The following is a 21,633-nucleotide window of genomic DNA, read 5'->3' on the forward strand; positions in this document are numbered from 1 at the left end:
CCTCTGAAGCCCAAGCCTCAGCTCCCAGCCCTCACCCACCCCTGCTGGTGGACAGACAAGCCTCTCGGGCTGGTGAGTGCTGGTCAGCACTGGTCCTCTGTGTGGGAATCTCTCTGCTTTGCCCTCTGCACCCCTACTGCTGCGCTCTCCTCTGTGCCTCCGAAGCTTCCCCCCTGCCACTCCCCTCTCTGCCTGTAAGGGGGCTTCCTTGTGTGTGGAATCTTTTCCTCCATCACAGTTCCCTCTCAGAGGTGCAGGTACTGCCCCTATTCTTTTGTCTCTGTTTTTTCTTTTGCTCTACCCATGTACGAGGGGAGTTTCTTGCCTTTTGGGAAGTCTAAGGTCTTCTGCCAGCATTCAGTAGGTGTTCTGTAGGAGTTGTTCCACATGTAGATGTGTTTCTGATATATTTGCGGGGAGGAAAGTGATCTCCACGTCTTAATCCTCTGCCATCTTGAAGTTGTCTCCCACATGGTTGTTCTATTTTTCACTTTCTGAGAAACTTCCATACTGTTTTCCACTGTGGCTGCAACAATTTATATTCCCACCAACAGTGTTCTGTTTTCTCCACATCCTTGCCAGCAGTTGTTATTTGTGGTCTTTTTGATGAAAGCCATTCTGACAAGAGTCAGGTAATATCTCATGTTTATTTTGACTTGCATTTACCTGATAATTAGCAATGTTGAGTGTCTTTTCATGTGCCTGTTGGATGTCTACATTTCGTCTTTGGAAAAATGTCTATTCAGTTCTTCTCCCATTTTTAATTGGGTTGTTTATTTTTTTGATGTTCAGTTGTGTGAGCTGTTTATATATGTTGGATGTTAATCCTTTATTGGTCATATCATTTGCAAATGTTTTCTCAAGTAGGGCTACTTCTGACTCACTGGTGGGTGGAACTGAGTTCTGGGGTGGGTGTTTGTGAGGTTGAGGGTCCCATGTGTACTGTTGACCTGCTGGCTGGTGGGGTGGTTCCTGCTAGCTGTGGGGTCCGTGGTGTCTCAGAGCTGTTGTTTGTCTGCTGTTGAGTGAGGGTGGATCTCTAGTTGACTGTCTGAGTGGTCCAAGTTGTCCTAGAGCAGGTATTGGCCTGCTGGTAGGCAGGGTTGGGGTCCTTGGGTCCAGGGGCTACTGCCAGCTCACTGATTGGTGGACCAGGTCCTGGGGTCTTGGCTATAGGGCCCTGGGGGTCTAGGAGCTGGAGTTGATCCTTTGGTGGACAGGACCAGTTTCATACAAGGCTGGCTGCAGGGTCCTGGGTTTCCCAAAGCTGGTGTTGGCTCACTGGTGTGTGGGGCTGAATCATGGGTAGCTGGCTGAGATGCCTAAGGTATCCCAAAATTGGTATTGGCCTGCTGATTGTCCTGGCTGTGGTCCAGATGGTCCTGGTGCTGGTACCTGCACACTGGTTTGTGAGGCTGATCCTGTAGATAGTGCCAGCCCACTGGTGGGTGAGGAGGGGTCTCAGCGGCTGGCTGTGCTGCTCCAGGTGCCCTGGGGATAGTGCCAGTGAACTAGTATGAGGGGCCAGGTTCTGGGCCCTCTGGTGGACTGGACTGGGCTCAAGGGTGGCTGTGGGCTCAGGGGATCTTAAGGCAGCTAACCTGCTCTGGGTGAGGCTGTGTCCCCATCTAGCTATCTGCTTGGCCTGAGGCATCCCAGTACTGGTGCCCACAGGCTGGTCAGTGGGGCCAGATCCCAGTGCTAATAGGCTAGATGGAGGATTCCAAAAGGGCACTTGCCAGCCCCAGTGTCCTCATTGTAGAATGAGCTCCCCAAAATGACTTTGGCCAGTGTCTGTATACCCAGAATGAGCTCCGGTTTCCTCTTGTCTCTCCAGAGGCTGTCCAAGAGCAGCATGGTGTTTGTCCCAGTCTTCTTTCAAATTACTCCTTCTGTCCTGGGTCCCGGGGCATGTGAGATTTTTGTGTGCCCCTTTTAATAGTGTAGTTCCTATTTCAAGCCTTCTGACTCTCCTGAAAATAAGCCCCATTGGCATTCAAAGACAAGTGTTCTTGAGGGTTCATCTTTCTGGTTCAAAGTCCCCAGTATGAGGAGCTCTTTGTGAGGCTGACTCCTTGTTCCTTGAGGAGAACTTCTGCAATTGTAATTATCCTCCCATTTGTGGTTCACTTACTCAGGGATTGGGTCTTGGCTATATTGTGTCTCCACCCCTCATATCCAGCTTCTTGTAGTTCCTTCTTTACATCTTTAGTTATAGAAAACCTTTTCTAGTCTTAGTCTTTCTCATCAATAGTAGCTCTGCAAATAGTTGTAATTTTGGTGTGCACATGGAGGAGGTGAGCTCAAGGTCTTCTTAAGCCTCCACCTTTGGCCACTTATCCTTAGAATAATTTAGATTATTACTCAGATTTGTTATTTTATGGTAGAATACTCAAAAAACAAGTTAAAATTTCCCTGTATTATTCATTTTTAATAAAGCTTTTAACAAAACAGCCATAGTTGATCATTGCATGTAGTAATAATTTCCATCTTTGTAATAAAATTATTTTCTTTTGTGTTTGGACTCTCCAAAGCAGAAAGAGAAGGGACTAGAATAAACTATAGTCTAGAATTGATTTAATATGCCAAAATTATACAAGGAAAAAGGGAATTCAATGTGACCTGTCAAACAAAGTAGTTGCTAATTCACTTCAAATCATTTAAATTTTCTCTTATGGATGTCAGAAAGGAACAGAGAGAGGAAGATAGAAATGGAGATGTGGAAGGGAGAAACTAGACGGTTTAAAAGAAGGGTAAGTAAAGTAAGAAAGGGATAGGATAAGCAATGCCCCTTGATATTCATTTCAATAACTTAAATATGTCTTTGTGCACAAAGCAGCACATTTCCCCAAAGCATGTTATAAATTAATGGAGAATAGGAAGAAGATTTAAGCTTGACGAAATCTGGCACAATGTCAAAGATGCCGGGGGAACTGGCAGTCTGAAGCAGTTTGTGAATCCTGGAGAGAAGGGAAAAATGAATCATGTAAAGATCATTTGTCATAAATACAGAGAGCTGATAAATATGTAATACATGATACAGAAACACCATAAAAATCACAATGTATGCTTTATTGGACAGCTCAGAGGAAAGAGCACTTGATTAGGAAACAGGAGATCTTGGGTTTTGTTACTTTGTCTATATCTTATTAGTGGAGTTCAAGTCTCTTTTTTCCATTGAAATCATTAAATTCTTATTTAGTTTTTAATTGTGTTTATTTCTTTCCTTCCCCAGTACACAGGATCCAGTGTCTCCTTCATTAAATTTAGTTAAAATGAATGAATATACTTTTGTTGTTGTTGTTTATAGTTTTATTGTTGGGAAAGGAGTGATCTGAGAGAAATGCATCCGTTAAAGTCTCTCCTGGATACCTTACTTGCATTGTGGAGAAATATCTGATTTCACTTTAAATGAATGTTTGTCAGGAAGAGTACAAGCTAACATTTGCCAGATTCCTACTTTTTGCAAATCACTGCTTTAAATGTTTTATACTTTTACCTCCTTTTAAATTACCACCACTTATCAAGGCCCTGAAAAGTTCAATGTGACCTTCAAAAGTTCAAGGGTCACATAGCTTGTAAAGGATGGATCAGGGAATCAAACCAGAACTTTGTAGTTTCAACATTTAAATTTTCTCATAATAACATGCTTTCCCACTCATCCCTCACTTAACCATTTTAAACAGAAAAAACTAAGGCTGTGAATGATTGACTAATTTGCCTAAGCCATGCTCTTTCATTCATAGCAAGTCACTGATACTTCTTAGAGTATTTTTTAAAGATTTTGGGGGAAGGGCTACAAGATTAAAAACCATACTTGATTTTATTATTTATTTATTTATTTTTAAGATTTAATTTTATTTATTTTTAGCTGAGTTGGGTCTTCATCGCTGTGCACAGGCTTTCTCTAGTTGTGGCGAGCAGGGGCTACTCTTCTTTGCAGTGCACATGCTTCTCCTTGCTGTGGCTTCTCTTGCTGCAGAGCACAGGCTTTAGGCGCACAGGCTCAGTAGTTGTGGTGCACAGGCTTAGTTGCTCCGCAGCATGTGGGATTTCCTGGAGCAGGGATTGAACTTGTGTTCCCTGCATTGGCAGGCAGATTCTTATCTACTGCACCACCAGGGAAGTCCCTGATTTTATTTTTTAAATTGCATCTATAAAGAAAGCTATTAGGAAACTAGTATCATTCAACCCAACTGAAACAAAGATCAGTTTTTTCTAATGATGTGTGTATTTAATATATTATTTCTTTGCCTGTTCAAATTTGCAATTATCCTAAAATATAGTACCATTTGAAGCTGAGAAAAACATAGTTATACATGGATTATTATTTGCACAAAAATGTTCCCCTGAAGCCAAACTCCCACAGCAAAATGCTTAAAGAAGGAATCTCAGAGAGCCCTATGAAGGCATATGCTCTGTGAATACACCTGCTGAAGTTCATTTGGTGGTATTATCAAGGCAAGGATGCTAACTCAGATAGGCCATTACAGTCTATATTGTACCTGTCCCAGCTTCTTTCACTTATTATCTCCATTGGAGCTTTCTCTGCCGTTTCTACTGCCTCACCCAGGAACAGGATCTTATCATATTGCTGAGCTGTAGCACAAAAACATGGAAACAGCTCCCTGGGAATAATGGCTAGAAGGATGGCACTTATAATTAAATGGGAATCACCTGTCCTGTTTCTAATAGGGTAAGGCACTTAGGTCTTTGTTGTGAGGTGTATACCAAAGTATCTGAGTGTGTATGTTTATTATTTAAAGTAATAGTAGCAGCTGATATCTATTGAGTGATTACTCTTTGCCTGACCCTGTCAAATGTTTCAAGATTTATCTCCCTTAATTCTCAGAACAACCTGTAGTGATAAATTTATCATCTTCACTTTACAATTGAGTAAACTGAGCCTCAGAGCAGTTAAGTAACTTGGCTAAGATCAGGCAAGGTTGTATAATTATTACCTGCCTAAACAAACAAGAACACTGCCTGCATGATGACAAAGACAAAGTTCTCAGTGGCAACAGGGATATTTGAAATAAGCTTGCAAAATTGAGTTTTAGAAATCTTAGTAAAATCAGATATTTTATGAGGCAAACCAGTGAAACAGGTTCATGTACTGGTCCTGAAGGAGGATAAGCAGGCCATTGAGGGAATATATTGCTCAGCACATGTATGCAGACTTTTATATGTGATTATGTTTAAATTTGTATGGATTTTCTTTGAGTCTGATTTTTTTAAACATAGGATCACTACCCAGCCATATTTTTGAATGGTTAAATTAATCAGTGGAATGGAAGAGATTATATTGGATATAGGTGATATAAAATGTATGTAAAGTCCAAAATGTTTCTACAAAGTATTTATTTTCCCTCCCCTAACTCACATACAAAATTCAGAACATCATATAATTGCTAATAGCACCTCAGAATTTTGGAATAGATCCCATGTGTCTTGGTTCCACATAATAACCTCCCTCTTTTTTTACTTATAATTAACATTTTGCTTAATTTTTGTAATTTCTGCTCTTTCCAATAACATAAATATATATAAACTCCAAAACAAATGATTTTCCCCTCATGTCCATATCAAGCACTTGAATGGATTTTGATGAAAACACAATGCTGATTTTAAGAAAAAAAAAAAAGAAAAAAGGGAAGAATTCATTTTTCACTAATAAAGCTTTCTCCACTGTATTGAACAACTTTCTGGAATGTTTCTTCTTGCCTTTCTTATACTGTCTGTCTGATGACAGAGACTGAATTCTCAAAGCAAAGTGATATTTGAAATAAGCCCTCAAGGTTGAATTTTAGAAATATTAGTAGAAAGATCAAGGATTTTATGAGGCATGCTAGGTTCAGAATTATGCTTAACAATGCATTTCATTGCATAAAAAGAAAGGTATAAACATGCTCCAAACCCATCATTTTTCCTACTCTCCAAAGTAACCATTTTATTTCTCTGAATTTTTCTTTTCATTTTTTGAAAAGATTGAAACATTGCTAGTCATATCAAACATTCTTAAATTTGGACAATTTCCCAATGCTTTTTGTATATTTACAAAAAAGGGTGTGCAAGTTTTCTAAGGAATAGTTTACTTGATTTGAGAGAAAGTGTTAAGGGTAGAGTATTTGAGAGGGAAGGACTACCAAAATCACCTTGGCAACTTCTTTAAAGAGATTCCTAAGTCACACCTTGAACTTTAAGGGTTTGGCCTGGAAATCTGCATTTTAAAAATTCTTCATGTGGTCCAAATGCTCAGCCAGATTTAGAAAACTCTAAACTAGAAAATAGACATGGTTATGAACTGATTAGATTTCTGCCTTTAAAAAAAGTTTTTTTTAGGCTAGGAGAAAGGAATATGCCTTCTCGGCTTTGAGGTTGCAGCTGTGCTTCAAACCCATCCTTCCTGTCTCTGCTTGGCGTCTGTCTGTCTGTTACCTCCTTCCTCTCAGTGTCTTGGTTCCAATCTGTAAATACAACTTTCTCCCTTCATTTGAATCCATCTCCCTAAGTCTCCACAGCCCTACATTATTTCTTCTTTTCATGCCACATTTCTCCAGAGAGTGATTGTTATGCTATGCCTGAATTGCCCTGGCTCCAATTTCAGGAAAGGACTGAAACTATTGTTTCAAAAGTTGCCAAAAACAGTAAGTGTAAATTGCAGTGGTTCTTCTTCATACCTTATTGTGCTTTTCTTCAGTATAGTGAACTCCTGGAACTCTCTTCTCCTTGACTTCTGAGATAACAATCTCCCCTGGCCATTCCACTTAGGCTACTTCCCAGTAGATCTTCCACTGAGGATTTGTTTGTTTGTTTGTTTTAATCACCATAGCTAATTTCCCCCCAGTTTTATAGAGAAATAATTGACACACAACATTGTATTTGTCCAAGATGTATAACATATTGGTTTGATATGTGTATATATTGCAAAATAATTACCATAAGTTTAATTGACGTCTATCACCTCGCATCATTACACTCTTTTTTGGGGGGTATAATTTCAAATATACAATACAGTATTGTTAACTACAGTCACCATGCTATATGTTACGTCCTCTTAACTTAAATCTTAACTGGAAGTTTTTAATCTTTTGACCCCCTTCACCCATTTCCTCCAACCCACACTCCTCACTCTGGCAACCACCAATCTGCTCTCTGTAGCTAAGAGTTTGTTTTTTTTTAGATCCCACATATAAGCACGTATTTGTCTTTCTCTATCTGACCTATTTCACTTAGCTTAATGCCATCAAAGTTCATCCATGTTTTTGCAAATGGCAGGATTTCTTCTTTTTATAGTTGAATAATATTCATATATATATATGTATGTATATACACACACACACATCACACTTTCTTTATTCATCCTTCTACAGGCACTTAAGATGTTTCCATATCTTGACTATTGTCAATAATGCTAAATTGAACATGGAGGTGCAGATATCTTTTCAAGATAGTGATTTCATTTCCTTTGGATATATACCCAGAAGTAGAATTGCTAGATTATATAGCAGTTCTATTTTTAATTTTTTGAGGAACCTCCATTCTGTTTTCCATAGCAGTTGTACCAGTTTACATTCCTACCAACAGTGCACAAGGATTCCCTTCTCTACATATCTTTACCAAGAATTATTTCTTATTTTTTTGATGACAGCCATGCTGATGGTATGAGGTGATATCTCATTGTGATTTTGACTTGATTTCCCTGATTAGTGAGGTTTAGTACCTTTCATGTATCTTCTGGCCATATGTGTGTCTTCTGCAGAAAAATGTATAAGTCCTTTGATGACATTTTAAACAGATTTTTTTTTTTTTTTTGCTGTTGACTTGTATAAATTCTTCATATATTTTGGATATTAACTTCTTATGTATATACAATTATATATAATATATCATGATACATGATTTACAAATATCTTCTCCCATTGTGTAGATTGACTTTTCATTTGTTCATGGTTTCCTTTGCTGTGCAGAAGCTTTTCAGTTTAATGTAGCTCCATTTTTTTCCTCTTTTTTTTCTTTTGTTGTCTTTGCATTTGTATTTTTTTAATTTGTCAAATTAAAATAAAAATCATTGCCAAGACCAGTGTTTAGGAATTTATCCCATATGGTTTCTTGCTGGAGTTTTTTGGTTTCAAGCTTATATTCCAGTCTTTAATACATTTTGAGTTGATTTTTGTGTATGGTCTAAGATAGTGGTCTGGTTTTGTTCTTCAGCATGCCATTGTCCAGCTTCCCAACATCATTTATTGAAGAGACTGTTGTATCCCTTTGTATATTCTTAAACTCCTTTATCACAACTTAATTGACCATATGTGCATGGGTTTATTTCTGGGTTCTCTATTCTGTTTCACTGATCTACGTGACTGTTTTTATGACAATACCATACTGCTTTGATAACTATAGCTTTGTAATATAGTTTGAAATCAGGAAGTGAGATACCTCTAACTTCATTCTGTCTCAAGATTATTTTGGCTATTTGGAGTCTTTTGTGGGTCCATACAAATTTTAAAATTGTTTGTTCTATTTCTGTGAAAAATGCCATTGGAATTTTGACAGGGATTGCACTGCATCTTTTTCTCCCCTTTTTAACATCTTTATTTCAGTATAATTGTTTTACATTGTTGTATTAGTTTCCGCTGTACAAAAAAAGTGAATCACCTATACATATACATATATCCTCATATCCCCTCCCTCTTGTATCTCCCTCCCACCCTCTCAATCCCACCTCTCTAGGTGGTCAAAAAGCACAACGCTAATCTCCCTGTGCTAGGCAGCTGCTTCCTACTAGCTATCTATTTTACATATGGTAATATATATATGTTAATGCCACTCTCTCACTGCTTCCCAGCTTACCCTTCCCCCTCCCAGTGTCCTCAAGACCATTCTCTACATCTGTGTCTTTATTCCTGTTCTGCCCCTAGGCTCTGGAGAACCATTTTTTCTTTAGATTCCATATATATGTATTAGCATGCACTATTTGTTTTTCTCTTTCTAACTTCCTTCACTCTGTATGACAGACTCTAGGTCCATCCACATCACTACAAATAACTCAGTTTCGTTTCTTATTATGGCTGAGTAATATTCCATTGTATAAATGTGCCACATCTTCTTTATCCATTCATCTGTTAATGGACACTTTGGTTGCTTCCATGTCCTGGCTATTGTAAATAGTGCTGCAGTGAACATTGTGGTACCTGACTCTTTTACAATTATGGTTTTCTCTGGGTATATGCCCAGTAGTGGGTTGCTGGGTCACATGGTAGTTCTATTTTTAGTTTTTGAAGGAACTGCCATACTGTTCTCCATAGTAGCTCTATCAATTTACATTCTCACCAACAGTGCAAGAGGGTTCCCTTTTCTCCACACCCTCTCCAGCATTTATTTTTGGTAGATTTTTTGATGGTGGCCATTCTGACTGGTGTGAGGTAATACCTCATTGTAGTTTTGATTTGCATTTCTCTAATGATTAGTGTTGTTGAGCATCCTTTCATGTGTTTGTTGGCAATCTGTATGTCTTCTTTGGAGAAATGTCTATTTAGGTCTTCTACCCATTTTTTAATTGGGTTGTTTGCTTTTTTGATATTAAGCTGCATGAGCTGCTTGTAAATTTTGGAGATTAATCCTTTGTCATTTGCTTCATTTGCAAATATTTTCTCCTATTCTGAGTGTTGTCTTTTCATCTTGTTTATGGTTTCCTTTGTTGTGCAAAAGCTTGTGAGTTTCATTAGGTCCCATTTGTTTATTTTGGATCTTGCTGTGATTTATGTCAGAGTGTTCTGCTTATGTTTTCCTCTAAGAGTTTTATAATGTCTGGCCGTACATTTAGCTCTTTAATCCATTTTGAGTTTATTTTTGTGTATGGTGTTAGGGAGTGTTCTAATTTCATTCTTTCATTCTTGTCCAGTTTTACCAGCACCAATTATTGAAGAGGCTGTCTTTTCTCCATTGTATATTCTTGCCTACTTTGTCAAAGATAAGTTGACCATATGTGCGTAGGTTTATCTCTGAGCTTTCTATCCTGTTCCATTGATCTATATTTCTGTTTTTGTGCCAGTGCCATACTGTCTTGATTACTGTAGCTTTGTAGTGTAGTCTGAAGTCAGGGATCCTGATTCATCCAGCTCCATTTTTCTTTTTCAAGATTGTTTTGGCTGTTCAGGGTCTTTTTTTTGTATTCATACAAATTGTGAAAATTTTGTTCTAGTTCTGTGAAAATTTCCATTGGTAGTTTGATAGGGATTACATTGAATCTGTAGATTGCTTTGGGTAATATAGTCATTTTCACAATGTTGATTCTTCCAATCCAAGAACATGATATATCTCTCCATCTGTTTGTATCATCTTTAATTATTTTCATCAGTTTCTTATAGTTTTCTGCATACATGTATTTTGTCTCCTTAGATAGGTTCATTTTAGGTATTTTATCCTTTTTGTTGCAATGATAAATGGGAGTGTTTCCTTTGCACTGAATCTTTAAATGCCTCAGGTAAACAGCTAAATAAGGTAATGTTTGAGGTGACAAACACTTTAGTACTTTAATAGTTTTTTATTGTGGAACTACTAGAGACCAGGAGGCAATTGGAACTCATCCTGGGGACCTAGACATAGGCCACAGACTTTTTTTGGAACCCATTCTACCACAAATGCTGGCAAGTGCCCTCTTGGAATCCTCTGTCTAGCCTTTTAGCAATGGGACCTGACCCACTGACAAATCTGTGAAACTACTACTAGCAGATATCAAGAAACAAAAATATCCAGTTGGAGAAACAGCCCCACCTACCAGGAGGCTGGTTGCATTAGGACACACACCAAGATATGTAATTAAAATGACAAAAATTAAAGAGACACTATTAAAAGCAGCAAGGAAAAAGCAACAAGTTACATACAAGGGAACTCCCATAAGTCTATCAATCAGTTCACTTTTGAGGAGGAGCACTGCAGGCTGGAAGGGAGTGGCATGATATATTTTAAGTGATGAAAGGGAAAAACCTACAACAAGAAACTCTATCTGGCCAGACTTACTCCAGATTTGAAGGAGAGATAAAAATTTTTACAGACAAGCAAATGCAGAAAGAGTTCAGCACCACCAAACCAGTTTTATAAGAAATGTTAAAGGAACTTCTCTAAGTGAAACACAATGGCCAAAAGTAGAAATATTAAAAGTATAAAAGGAAAAATCTCATTGTTAAAAGCAAATTACAGTAAAGGTAGTAAATCAACCAGATATAAAGCTAGGAGGAAGGTTAAAAGACAAAAGTAGTAAAATCATACCTGTCCACAATAAATCCCCTATCTAAGGGATACAGAAGAGAAAAATATGTAAAATATGATGTCAGAAACAGTAAATGTGATGTGGGGGGCAGTAAAAATGTATGGTAGTTAAAATATATTTGAAATTAAGAGATCAGCTTCTTAAATTAATCATACATACATACATACATACATAGATGGCTACATAGAAACCTTACAATAATCAGAAACCAAAAATCTATAATAGATACACAAAAAATAGAAAGGAATACAAACATAACCCTAACCATTGTCATTAAATCACCTTGGAAGAATGCAAAAGAAAAAGTAATAAAGAACTGCAAAAACAGACTGAAAACAATTAACAAAACAGCAATAGGTACATACCTATCAATAATTATAAATGTAAATGGATGAAATGTTCCAATCAAAGGACATAGAGAGGCTGAATAGATTCAAAAACAAGACCCATATCTATGCTGCCTATGAGAGACTCACATCAGATCTAAAGATACACAAAGACTGAAAGTGAGGGGATGGGAAAATGTATTCCATGCAAAAGGAAATGAAAAGAAAGCCAGGGTAGCAATATTTATATAAGAAAAACTAGACTTTAAAACAAAGATTGTAACAAGATACAAGGAAGGACATTACATACTGATCAAGGGAACAATCAAACAAGAGGATACAGCAATTATAAATATATATGCACCCAACATGGAAGCACCTAATTACATAGGAAATATCAACAGGCATAAGAGGAGAAACTGACACTAACAAAATGTTAGTAAGAGCCTTTGACACCCTACTTAGATCAATGGACAGATCATTCAGACAGAAAATCAATAAGGAAACATTGGCCTTAAGTGACACTTTAGGACAAATGTCCATTTCATCCCCAAACAGCAAAACACACTTTCTTTTCAAGTGCACATGGAACATTCTCCAGGATAGATCACATGCTCAGTCACAAAACAAGTCTCAGTACATTTAAGAAAATTGAGATCATGTCAAGCATATTTTCTGACCACAGCACTCTGAGACTAGAAATCAACTAAAAGAGAAAAACTGAAAAAAACACAAACACGCGGAGGCTAAACAAAATGCTACTAAAGAACCAAAGTTTCACTGAAGAAATCAAAGAAGAAATTAAAAAATACCTGGAGACGAATATGAAAATATAATAATCCAAAATCTATGAGATGCAACAAAAGGAGTTCTAAGAGGGAAGTTTACAGTGATACAAGCCTGCCTCAGGGAACAAGAAAAATCTTAAATAAGCAACATAATCTTACACCTAAAGGAACTAGAAAAAGAAGAATAAAAGAAACCCAAAGTTAGTAGAAGGAAACAAATCATAAATATCATAAATATCAGATCAGAAAGAAATTAAATAGACTAAAAAAGAAAAAAAGATAAATGAAACTAAGAGCTGATCTTTGAAAAGGAAAACAAAATTGATAAACCTTTAACAGTCTCATCAAGAAAAAGAGAGGGTCTAAATCAATAAAACAGAAATGAAAGAAGAGAAGTTACAGCCAGCATCACAGATATACAAAGGATCATAAGATATTACTATGAACAATTACCAATAAAGTGGACAATTTTGAAGAAAGCTTATGTCTAGAAATGTACAATCTCTCAAGAGTGAACAAGGAAGAAGTAGACAATATGAGCAGACCAACTACTCTTAATGAAATTGAATCAGTAATAAAAAATACTCCTGAAAAACAAAAGTTCAGGCCTCACAGATGAATTATACCAAACATTTAGAGAAGAGTTAACACCTATCTATTGCAAACAATTCCAAACAATTGCAGAGGAAGAAGCATTTCCAAACTTATTCTATAGGACCAGCACCACCCTGATGCCAAAACCCAAAGAGATATCACAAAAAAAGAAAATTACAGGCCAATATCACTGAAGAACATAAATGTAAAAATCCTCAACAAAATTTTAGCAAACCAAATTCAACAATACATCTAAAAGTTCATGCACCATGATCAAGTGAGATTTATCCCAGGGATGGAAGGATGGTTCAATATCCATAAATCAATCCATGTGATAAAACATATTAACAGGTTGAAGAATAAAAATCATATGATCATCTTAATAGGTACATAAAAACCTTTTGACAAAATTCAACATTCATTTATGATAAAACTCTCAACAGAGTGGTTATGGAACACACATACCACAACATAATAAAGGGTCATATATGACAAGCCCACAAGTAACATCATACTCAATGGTGAAAATCTCTAAGAACAAGATCAAGAACAAGACAAGGATGTCCAATCTTGCCACTTTTATTCAACATAATATTGGAAAACCTAGCCACAGCAATCACACAAGAGAAAGAAATAAAAAAGATCAGAATTGAAATGGAAGAAGTAAAAAGTCACTGTTTGCAAATGACATGATACTGTACATAGAAAATCCTAAATACACTATCCCAAAACTACTAGAACTAATCGATGAATTTGGTAAAGTTGCAAGGATACAAAATTAATACATAGAAACCTGTTGCATTTATATACACTAACAATGAACTATCAGAAAGAGAAATTAAGAAAATAATCCCATTCAAAATCATATCAAAAAGAATAAAACCGTTGAAATAAATTGAACTAAGAGGTAAAAGACTTGTACTTGGAAAACTATAAGACACTGATGAAATAAATTGCTGATGACACAAACAGCTGGACAGATATACCATGTTTCTGGGTTGGAAGAATTAATATTGTTAAAATTACCATACAAATCAGGGCAATCTACAAATTCAATGCAATCTCTATCAAAATACCAATGGCATTTTTCACTGACCTAGAACAAATAATTCTAAAATGGCAAGGAAATGCAAAAGACACTGCATAGCCAAAATAATCTTGAGAAAGAACAAAACTGGAGATATCACACGCCCTGGTTTGAAACTATACTGCAAAGCTACAGTAATCAAAACAATATGGTACTGGCACAAAAACAGACAAATAGATCAATGGAACAGAATAGAGAGCCCAGAAGTGAAACTACACTTATTTGGTCAAATAATCTATGATAAAGTAGGCAAGAATATACAATGGGCAATAGACAGCCTCTTCTATAAATGGTGGTCAGAAAACTGGACAGCTACATGCAAAATAATCAAACTGGACTACTCTCTCACTCTGTGTGCAAAAACAAATTCAAATGGATTAAAGACTTAAATGTGTGACCTGAAGCCACAAAGCTCCTGGAAGAAAACACAGACAGTAGGCTCTTTGACATCAACCTTAGTAATTTTTATTAATCTTTCTCCTCAGGCAAGGGAAATAAAAGCAAAAATAAACAAATGAAACTGAAAAGCTTTTGTCCTGTGAAGGAAACTATCAACAAAATTAAAAAGCATTGTACTGAATAGGAAAAGATATTTGCAAGTGATATATCTGATAAGGGCTTAATATCCAAAATAAAGAATTCATACAACTCAACATCAAAAGAGCAAACAACCCAATTAGTAATGGGCAGAGTATCTGAATACACAGTTTTCCAAAGAAGACATACAGATCACCAACATGTACTTGAAAAATATTCAACATCAAATCATCAGGGTAATGCAAAGCATAACCACAATGAGATATCACCTCACCCCTGTCAGATGGTTATTATCAAAAATACAATAAATAACATGTATTGGTGAGGATGTGGAGAAAAGGGAACCTTCATGCACTGTTTGTGGAAATGTAAACTGGTGTAGCCACTGTAGAATACAATATGAAAATTCTTCAAAAAATTAAAAATAGAACTAATTCCACTCCTGAAGAAAACAAAAACACTAATTAGAAAAGATATATGAATGGTCTCCCAGACCCACCCTGGTGTAACGTGTGAGGGCACTTACACAAAATATGAATACCAGGAGGCAGGGTTCAGGAGCCACCTTGGAGGCTGGCCATTAGACTCCAGGGTTTGAATCACTCAATAACATTTGCCTCAGTTTACACATATGTAAAATGGGAATAATAGTAGTATCTGCTTTTTACAAGTAAAATAGCTAATATATTTTAAAAGTTAAGAATATATTTAAGATATTTATGAGTGAATTATAGGACATCTGGCATTTTCTTTAAATACTTCAGAAAAAAAATTGAGGGAGGAGAATGATTGTGGTTAATAAAACATATATGGCAAAATGTTAAAATGTTGATGATAATGATTTAAAGTGGGCAATACATACATAAAGTTTTTTTAATGATCTTTAAGTTTTTTTAAATTGTATTGATATATGGTTGATTTACAATGTGTTAATTTCTTCTGTACAGCAAAGTGACTCAGTTATAGATATATATATATATTCTTTTTCAGATTCTCTTCCATTATGGTTTATCACAGGATATTGAATATAGTTTCCTGTACTATACAGGAGGACCTTGTGGTTTATCCATAATGATCTTTTCTTTATTTCTTAAGTTTAAAATTTCCCATAATAAAAAGTTACATAATTTTTTACATAAAATGTTTATAGCAGTACCTGGAACATAGTAAACAGTCAATAAATGCTGGTTATTATTTTTGGAAAAAAGAAAAGATATATGCAACCCTATGTTCATTGCAGCATTATTTACAATACTTAAGATATGGAAACAACCTGAGTGTCTATTGATAGATGAATGGATAAAGGATGTGACATATATACATAAATATACATGAATATTAACCATTAAAAAAGAGTAAAGTCTTGCCATTTGAGACAACATGAATGGACCTAGAGAGTATTATCCTAAGTGAAGTAAGCAGACAGAGAAAGACAAATACTGTATGGTTTCACTTATATGTGGAATGTAAGAAACGAAACAAATTAACAAACATAATAAAACAGAAACAGAAACAGATGCAGAGAACAAACTGGTGGTTGCCAGGGGGAGGGAGTGGGGGGAGGAAAGAAATAGGTGGGGGAGATTAGGGGGTATAAACTTCTGGTTGCAAAATTAATGAGTCATGTGTATGAAATGTATAGTGTGGGGTATATAGTCATTACTTATATAATATCTTTGTATGGTGACAGAACTTAACTGGACTTATAGTGGTGATTATTTTAAATGTATAGAAATACTGAATCACTATGCTGTGTAACAGGAACTAACAGTGTTGTAGGTCAATTATACTCCCAAAACAAACAAACTCATAGAAAGAGAGATCAATTTTGTGGTTACAGAGGCAGGGTGTTGGGGAAGGGGCAATTGGAGGAAGTCAGTCAAAAAGTACAAACTTTCAGTTACAAGGTATATAAGTACTAGGGATATAATGTACTACATGGTAAATATAATTAAAACTGTGTATATTATATATGAATTTTTTTAAGAGAGTAAATTCTGAGTTCTCATCACAAGGAAAAAAATTTAGTTTCTTTAATTTTGTATCTGTATGAGATGATGGATGTTCACCAAACATATTATGATAATCATGTCCTGATGTATATAAGTGAAATCATTATTCTGTATACCTTAAATTTATACAGCACTATATGTCAGTTATATCTCAATGAAACTCTAGGAAAATAAATAAATAAATAAATTACATTTTTCCAGAAAAATAAAAATTATTTCTTCTTGCCCCCCGTGGATGGCCTTGAGCACTCCTTGCCACATTCTTGCCCAGACTGTAGTTCATACCATTCACCTTTAAATTCTTTGATTCCAAATAGACAAAAAGATAAAGTAGAAATTTCTTAGACTATCACATGAGGCTTTTCATTTTTTAGTCTGATTTTTTTCATAACGAGCTATGTTCTAGCCACAGGAATTACTCAGTTTTCTGAGCAGTTTAGTAATTTAGAAATTTTGTAACATACTCTTAACACTTCAAATTTTTATTGCAAATGGTATTTCTCTAACTGGAATTTTCCTCCTTTCTTTGTCTTTTTTACTTGTATTTAACCTTTGAGAATTAGTCTTCAAATTTTATCCCCTATTATACAGTCCCTGATAACTTTTGCCAGTTAACCACTTCCCCCCTGACTATTTTATTGCATTTTATTTATTTATTGCATGTCTACCTCTAAATTGAGCTGCTAGAGACTAGTGATCTGAGATATTCATCTCAGTAGTTCTTGCAACCTATTTATCTATGGCAGTTAGGACAATGCCTGACACATAGCAGTATATGTTTGTGGGATAAATAAATGAATGAAGAGGAGTCCACACCAAAGCTATTACAGAAGACTTTGCATATTCTATCTGATGGCAAATACTACTCTACAAAAATATTCAGTCTAGTATGGAGATGTCATTTGCCCAGGATCAAATATTCAGTGTCCTAAGATAAAATCCCGAGTTTAAAAATATATAACAAACTTAGTGATGGAAATGGTAAAAGGACTGGTGTTTGAAATGCTTACACCAGTGTCCCTCTTGTCTATCAACCTGACTACTTCTTAAAGGAGGACTGAATTATGAAGTTTAGTTACACTGAGTTTTGACATGTACCATCTGTATGTAGTCAAAGATTTTCAGTTAACTGATGTTTGCAGTTGGTTTTTATTAGTCTTCATCTTCAAAAGGTTTACTTGTATTACTTTTTCACTTAAACTTTTAAAAATAGGAATGAATGTTGAATTTTATTAAATTCCCATTTAGTATTTGTTAATATGATGGTTTTTCTCCTTTAAATTATGATGTAGTGTTATATTGATGTATTGCTTGATATTGGACCATTCTTGAATTCCTCCTGTACCATATCTTCCTTGGTCAAGGCATTATTCTCCTGATAGTAATGTATTATATCTGCTAACAGTTCATCTGGCTCTTTTGAAGTTATTTTCATTACAGTAATGGGTTTCTATTGTTTACAGGTAAATATTAAGCAATGTAACTCTTCATTATAGTTTAGAAATCATTTGAAATAAGCATTGAATCAAACTTAACCCAAAAGTTGAATTTAGATATGGAAGTTCTAGCAGTTCTACCAAGTCAGGAATATGACAGCTAACATTTATTAAGTGTTTAATTTGTGCAAATTTCTCTTTTAACTGCTTTATATTTATTAACCAATTTAAATACTATGACATTCCTATGAAACAGAAATTATTATTTTCCTCATCTTGGGACTGAGGAACTGAGACACATAGATGCAGAGTACTCAGGGTCACATAGATGGTAAATGGTGGAGTTAGGATTTCAACTAAAGTGTCTGGCTCCAGAGCCTACATTCTTTAAAATTATGCAGTGTTCCCCCAGCATGACCTGGGGGAAACACAAATCCCAAGAATTATCTGTTTAAAGACAAAATCTGACAATCATTGCTAATATTTAGTTGACTACTTCAACAGTGTAGAATCTATAAGAGAAAATACCATAACTACATATCATCTATTAATATAACAATACAGATTGGGGAATAACTGTATTTAACTATTTAAAAACTTAAATATTACCAAAATAATAATACTTTTTTTCATCTTTTCAGCAATCTTGACACAGAAGAACTATGTGGTAAGTTTATTTAAAGCCAATCAAACCCATTACTTGCTTTAGAATAAAAAAGAACACTGTTTTACATATTTCTACAAACACCGAAAATAATATCGTAGATTAGGAGTTCTGGAATAAAGTAAAAGATAGTTGAGATCTCAAGGAATTTATCTTTATCCATGAGTTTTGTTCAAGCATGTATTTCACTGAAGAAAGAGTTGGCCCTTATTAATTTGTTCATAGCAGGAGAATTATAATAAGTACAATAAGTTTCACAAGAATATATTCCTCCAGCTTGAATATAGTTTTAAAATGTTTAATACAACTTCATTATTCACTTCAAATATATTGTGCAGAGGCTTTGGTTATTTTTTTGCAAAGCTGATCCCTTGATATGTAAAAACAACTTTGTCCCATACCTTGCCTAAACCATTCTGGAATGTCACTTGCAAAACAAGTGATTCAGTGGGGAGAGATGTCTTAAAAAATTCCTGATTTAGTGGCCTCTTCATTTATTTTCTTCGTTTTTGTGGGTGGAAACAAAAGTAATAGGCTAGAAATATGAAAAGGCAAATACTTTTGAGATTTATTCTTCGTTCTCAAAAATTTATCTTCTCTAATAATAGAACTAGATTAAAGACCTATGCTATATTTATTTTAAAAGCTTTGACTCTGATTTTCCTGTATAACTTTTAGTTAGGGAACTAGTTAAGGGGCTTTAATTCAACAGAATTGCTCTATATTTTTAAACCCAGTGATTGTACTCCTAATTCTGTGTTATAATACTCCCCCTCTGTTCAAGAATATGCATTTTAATTTCCAGAGTGGTTTCATTTTTCATTATTTTGTGAATATAAAGTAAACATATTCTAATCAAAATGGATTCTAATTAAAACCAAAGTTTTCAGTGCTAGCAAATGAAATATGTAGACTCACACCCAGGAAAAATACTCCCTTTTATGTGGGAGGGGCAGTGTTTGATTGACATGGATTTCTTGTGCTCTTTAGTAGAAGCCAATTAATAGGTCCAAGTATCTAAAACTTTCATTCTGTTGCTTTTATTTAGTTTATCATGGACCTAGGATTCAAAATACTTTAATAAATCCTTTATTAAAATACAGTATAGATATTTCTTATTTTATTTATGAAAGTAATATTTAACTATTTTTTTTAAATTTAGCAACACAGAATTATATAGATGTATAAGAGAAAATGTCAAAGGCTCTCACTCACTTCTCTTTCCCCTGATACTGATCTCCACTAATTGCTTGGAATGTATCCTTCCAAACATTTTTACACATGTAATGACATTGATATATATGAGTATGTTTTTTTCCAGCAATGTGTATACTATATGATCAATACAAGTGCACACTGTTCTATATCATTTTATTAAAAAGGCTACATAGTGCCCCATTTACCTTAAAATTTTTAACCAAATCCCTTTCAGTTGTTTTGGGTTTTCAGGTTGTTTCCAAATTTCCACTGGGACAAACAGCACTGAAGTAAATACCCTTGTTTGTATTCTCTTTGCACTCTTATACAAGTAGTTCTGTAAGACAAATTCCCAAAAGTATAGTTACTTGGTCAAAGATTCTTCCAGTGTGCATGCCCAGCAGCAGTATATAGGCAAGTCAAGATTGCTCACTTTCCTAAATAGCAGCTTTAGGCCATAACTTATGCCTACCAGTCAATACATAACTTGACTTTAATTAGGTAATTGTGTATGAACTTTAGAATTGGGTCTTTGGTTTCCTATTTGTGCCATCTTTATCTATGATCTAAAATCTATTGGGAGCAAATTTATTACTTTCCTGATCTTACACAGCTTATAACTGTTTTTGTACTCTTACTCAATTTTTTATTAGCGTATAATTGTTTTACAACGCTGTGTTAGTTTCTGCTGTACAAAGAAGTGAATCATATATATATATATATATATATCCCCTCCCTCTTGGACCTCCCTCCCACCCCCGCATCCCACTCATCTAGGTCATCACAGAGCACTGAGCTGAGCTTCCTGTGCTATGCAGCAGGCTTCCACTAGCTATCTATTTTACATATGGTAGTGTATATATGTCAGTCCTAATCTCCCAATTCATCCCACCCTCCTCTTCCCCCTCTGTGTCCACATGTCCATTCTCTATGTCTGCAACTCTGTTCCTGACATGGAAATAGGTTCTTCTGTACCATTTTTCTAGATTCCACGTATATGCATTAATATACGATATATGTTTTTCTCTTCCTGACTTACTTCACTCTGTATGACAGACTCTAAGTCCACCCACATCTCTACAAATGACCCAATTTCATCCCTTATTATGGCTGAGTAATATTCCATTGTATATATGTACCACATCTTCTTTATCCATTCATTTGTTCTTGAACATTTAGGTTGCTTCCATGTCCTGGCTATTGAAAATATTGCTGCAATGAACATTGGGGTACATGTGTCTTTTGAATTAGGGTTTTCTCAGGTTATATGCTCATACTGGGTCATATGCTAGTTCTATTTTTAGTTTTTAAAAGGAACTTCCGTACTGTTCTCCACAGTGGCTGTATCAGTTTACATTCCCACTAACAGTGCAAGAGGGTTCCCTTTTCTCCACACCATCTCCAGCATTTATTGTTTGTAGATTTATTGATGATGGCCATTCTGACCTGTGTGAGGTGATACCTCATTGTAGTTTTGATTTGCATTTCTCTGAATATTAGTGATGTTGAGCATCTTTTCATGTGCCTCTTGGCCATCTGTATGTCTTCTTTGGAGAAATGTCTATTTAGGTCTTCTGCCCATTTTTGCATTGAGTTGTTTGTTTTTTTGATATTGAGCTGCATGAGCTGTTTGTATATTTTGGAGATTAATCCTTTGTCGGTTGCTTCATTTGCAAATATTTTTTTCCCATTCTGAGAGTTGTCTTTTCATCTTGTTTAT

The 21,633-nt window shown here is 35.4% G+C and overlaps 1 protein-coding gene across 1 annotated transcript in view; it reads left to right on the plus strand.

The window, feature by feature from the left end:
- NECAB1 (N-terminal EF-hand calcium binding protein 1) overlaps positions 1-21,633 on the plus strand; it is a 285,391-nt gene that overhangs the window by 138,932 nt on the left and 124,826 nt on the right. The window contains exon 3 of the mRNA XM_007457341.1: positions 18,694-18,719. Coding sequence (XP_007457403.1) covers positions 18,694-18,719 — 26 coding nt within the window. The remainder of the gene's footprint in view (positions 1-18,693; positions 18,720-21,633) is intronic.

This window comes from Lipotes vexillifer, unplaced genomic scaffold, assembly GCF_000442215.2.
Source record: "Lipotes vexillifer unplaced genomic scaffold, Lipotes_vexillifer_v1.1 scaffold174, whole genome shotgun sequence".
NCBI classification, from domain to species: Eukaryota; Metazoa; Chordata; class Mammalia; order Artiodactyla; family Lipotidae; genus Lipotes; species Lipotes vexillifer.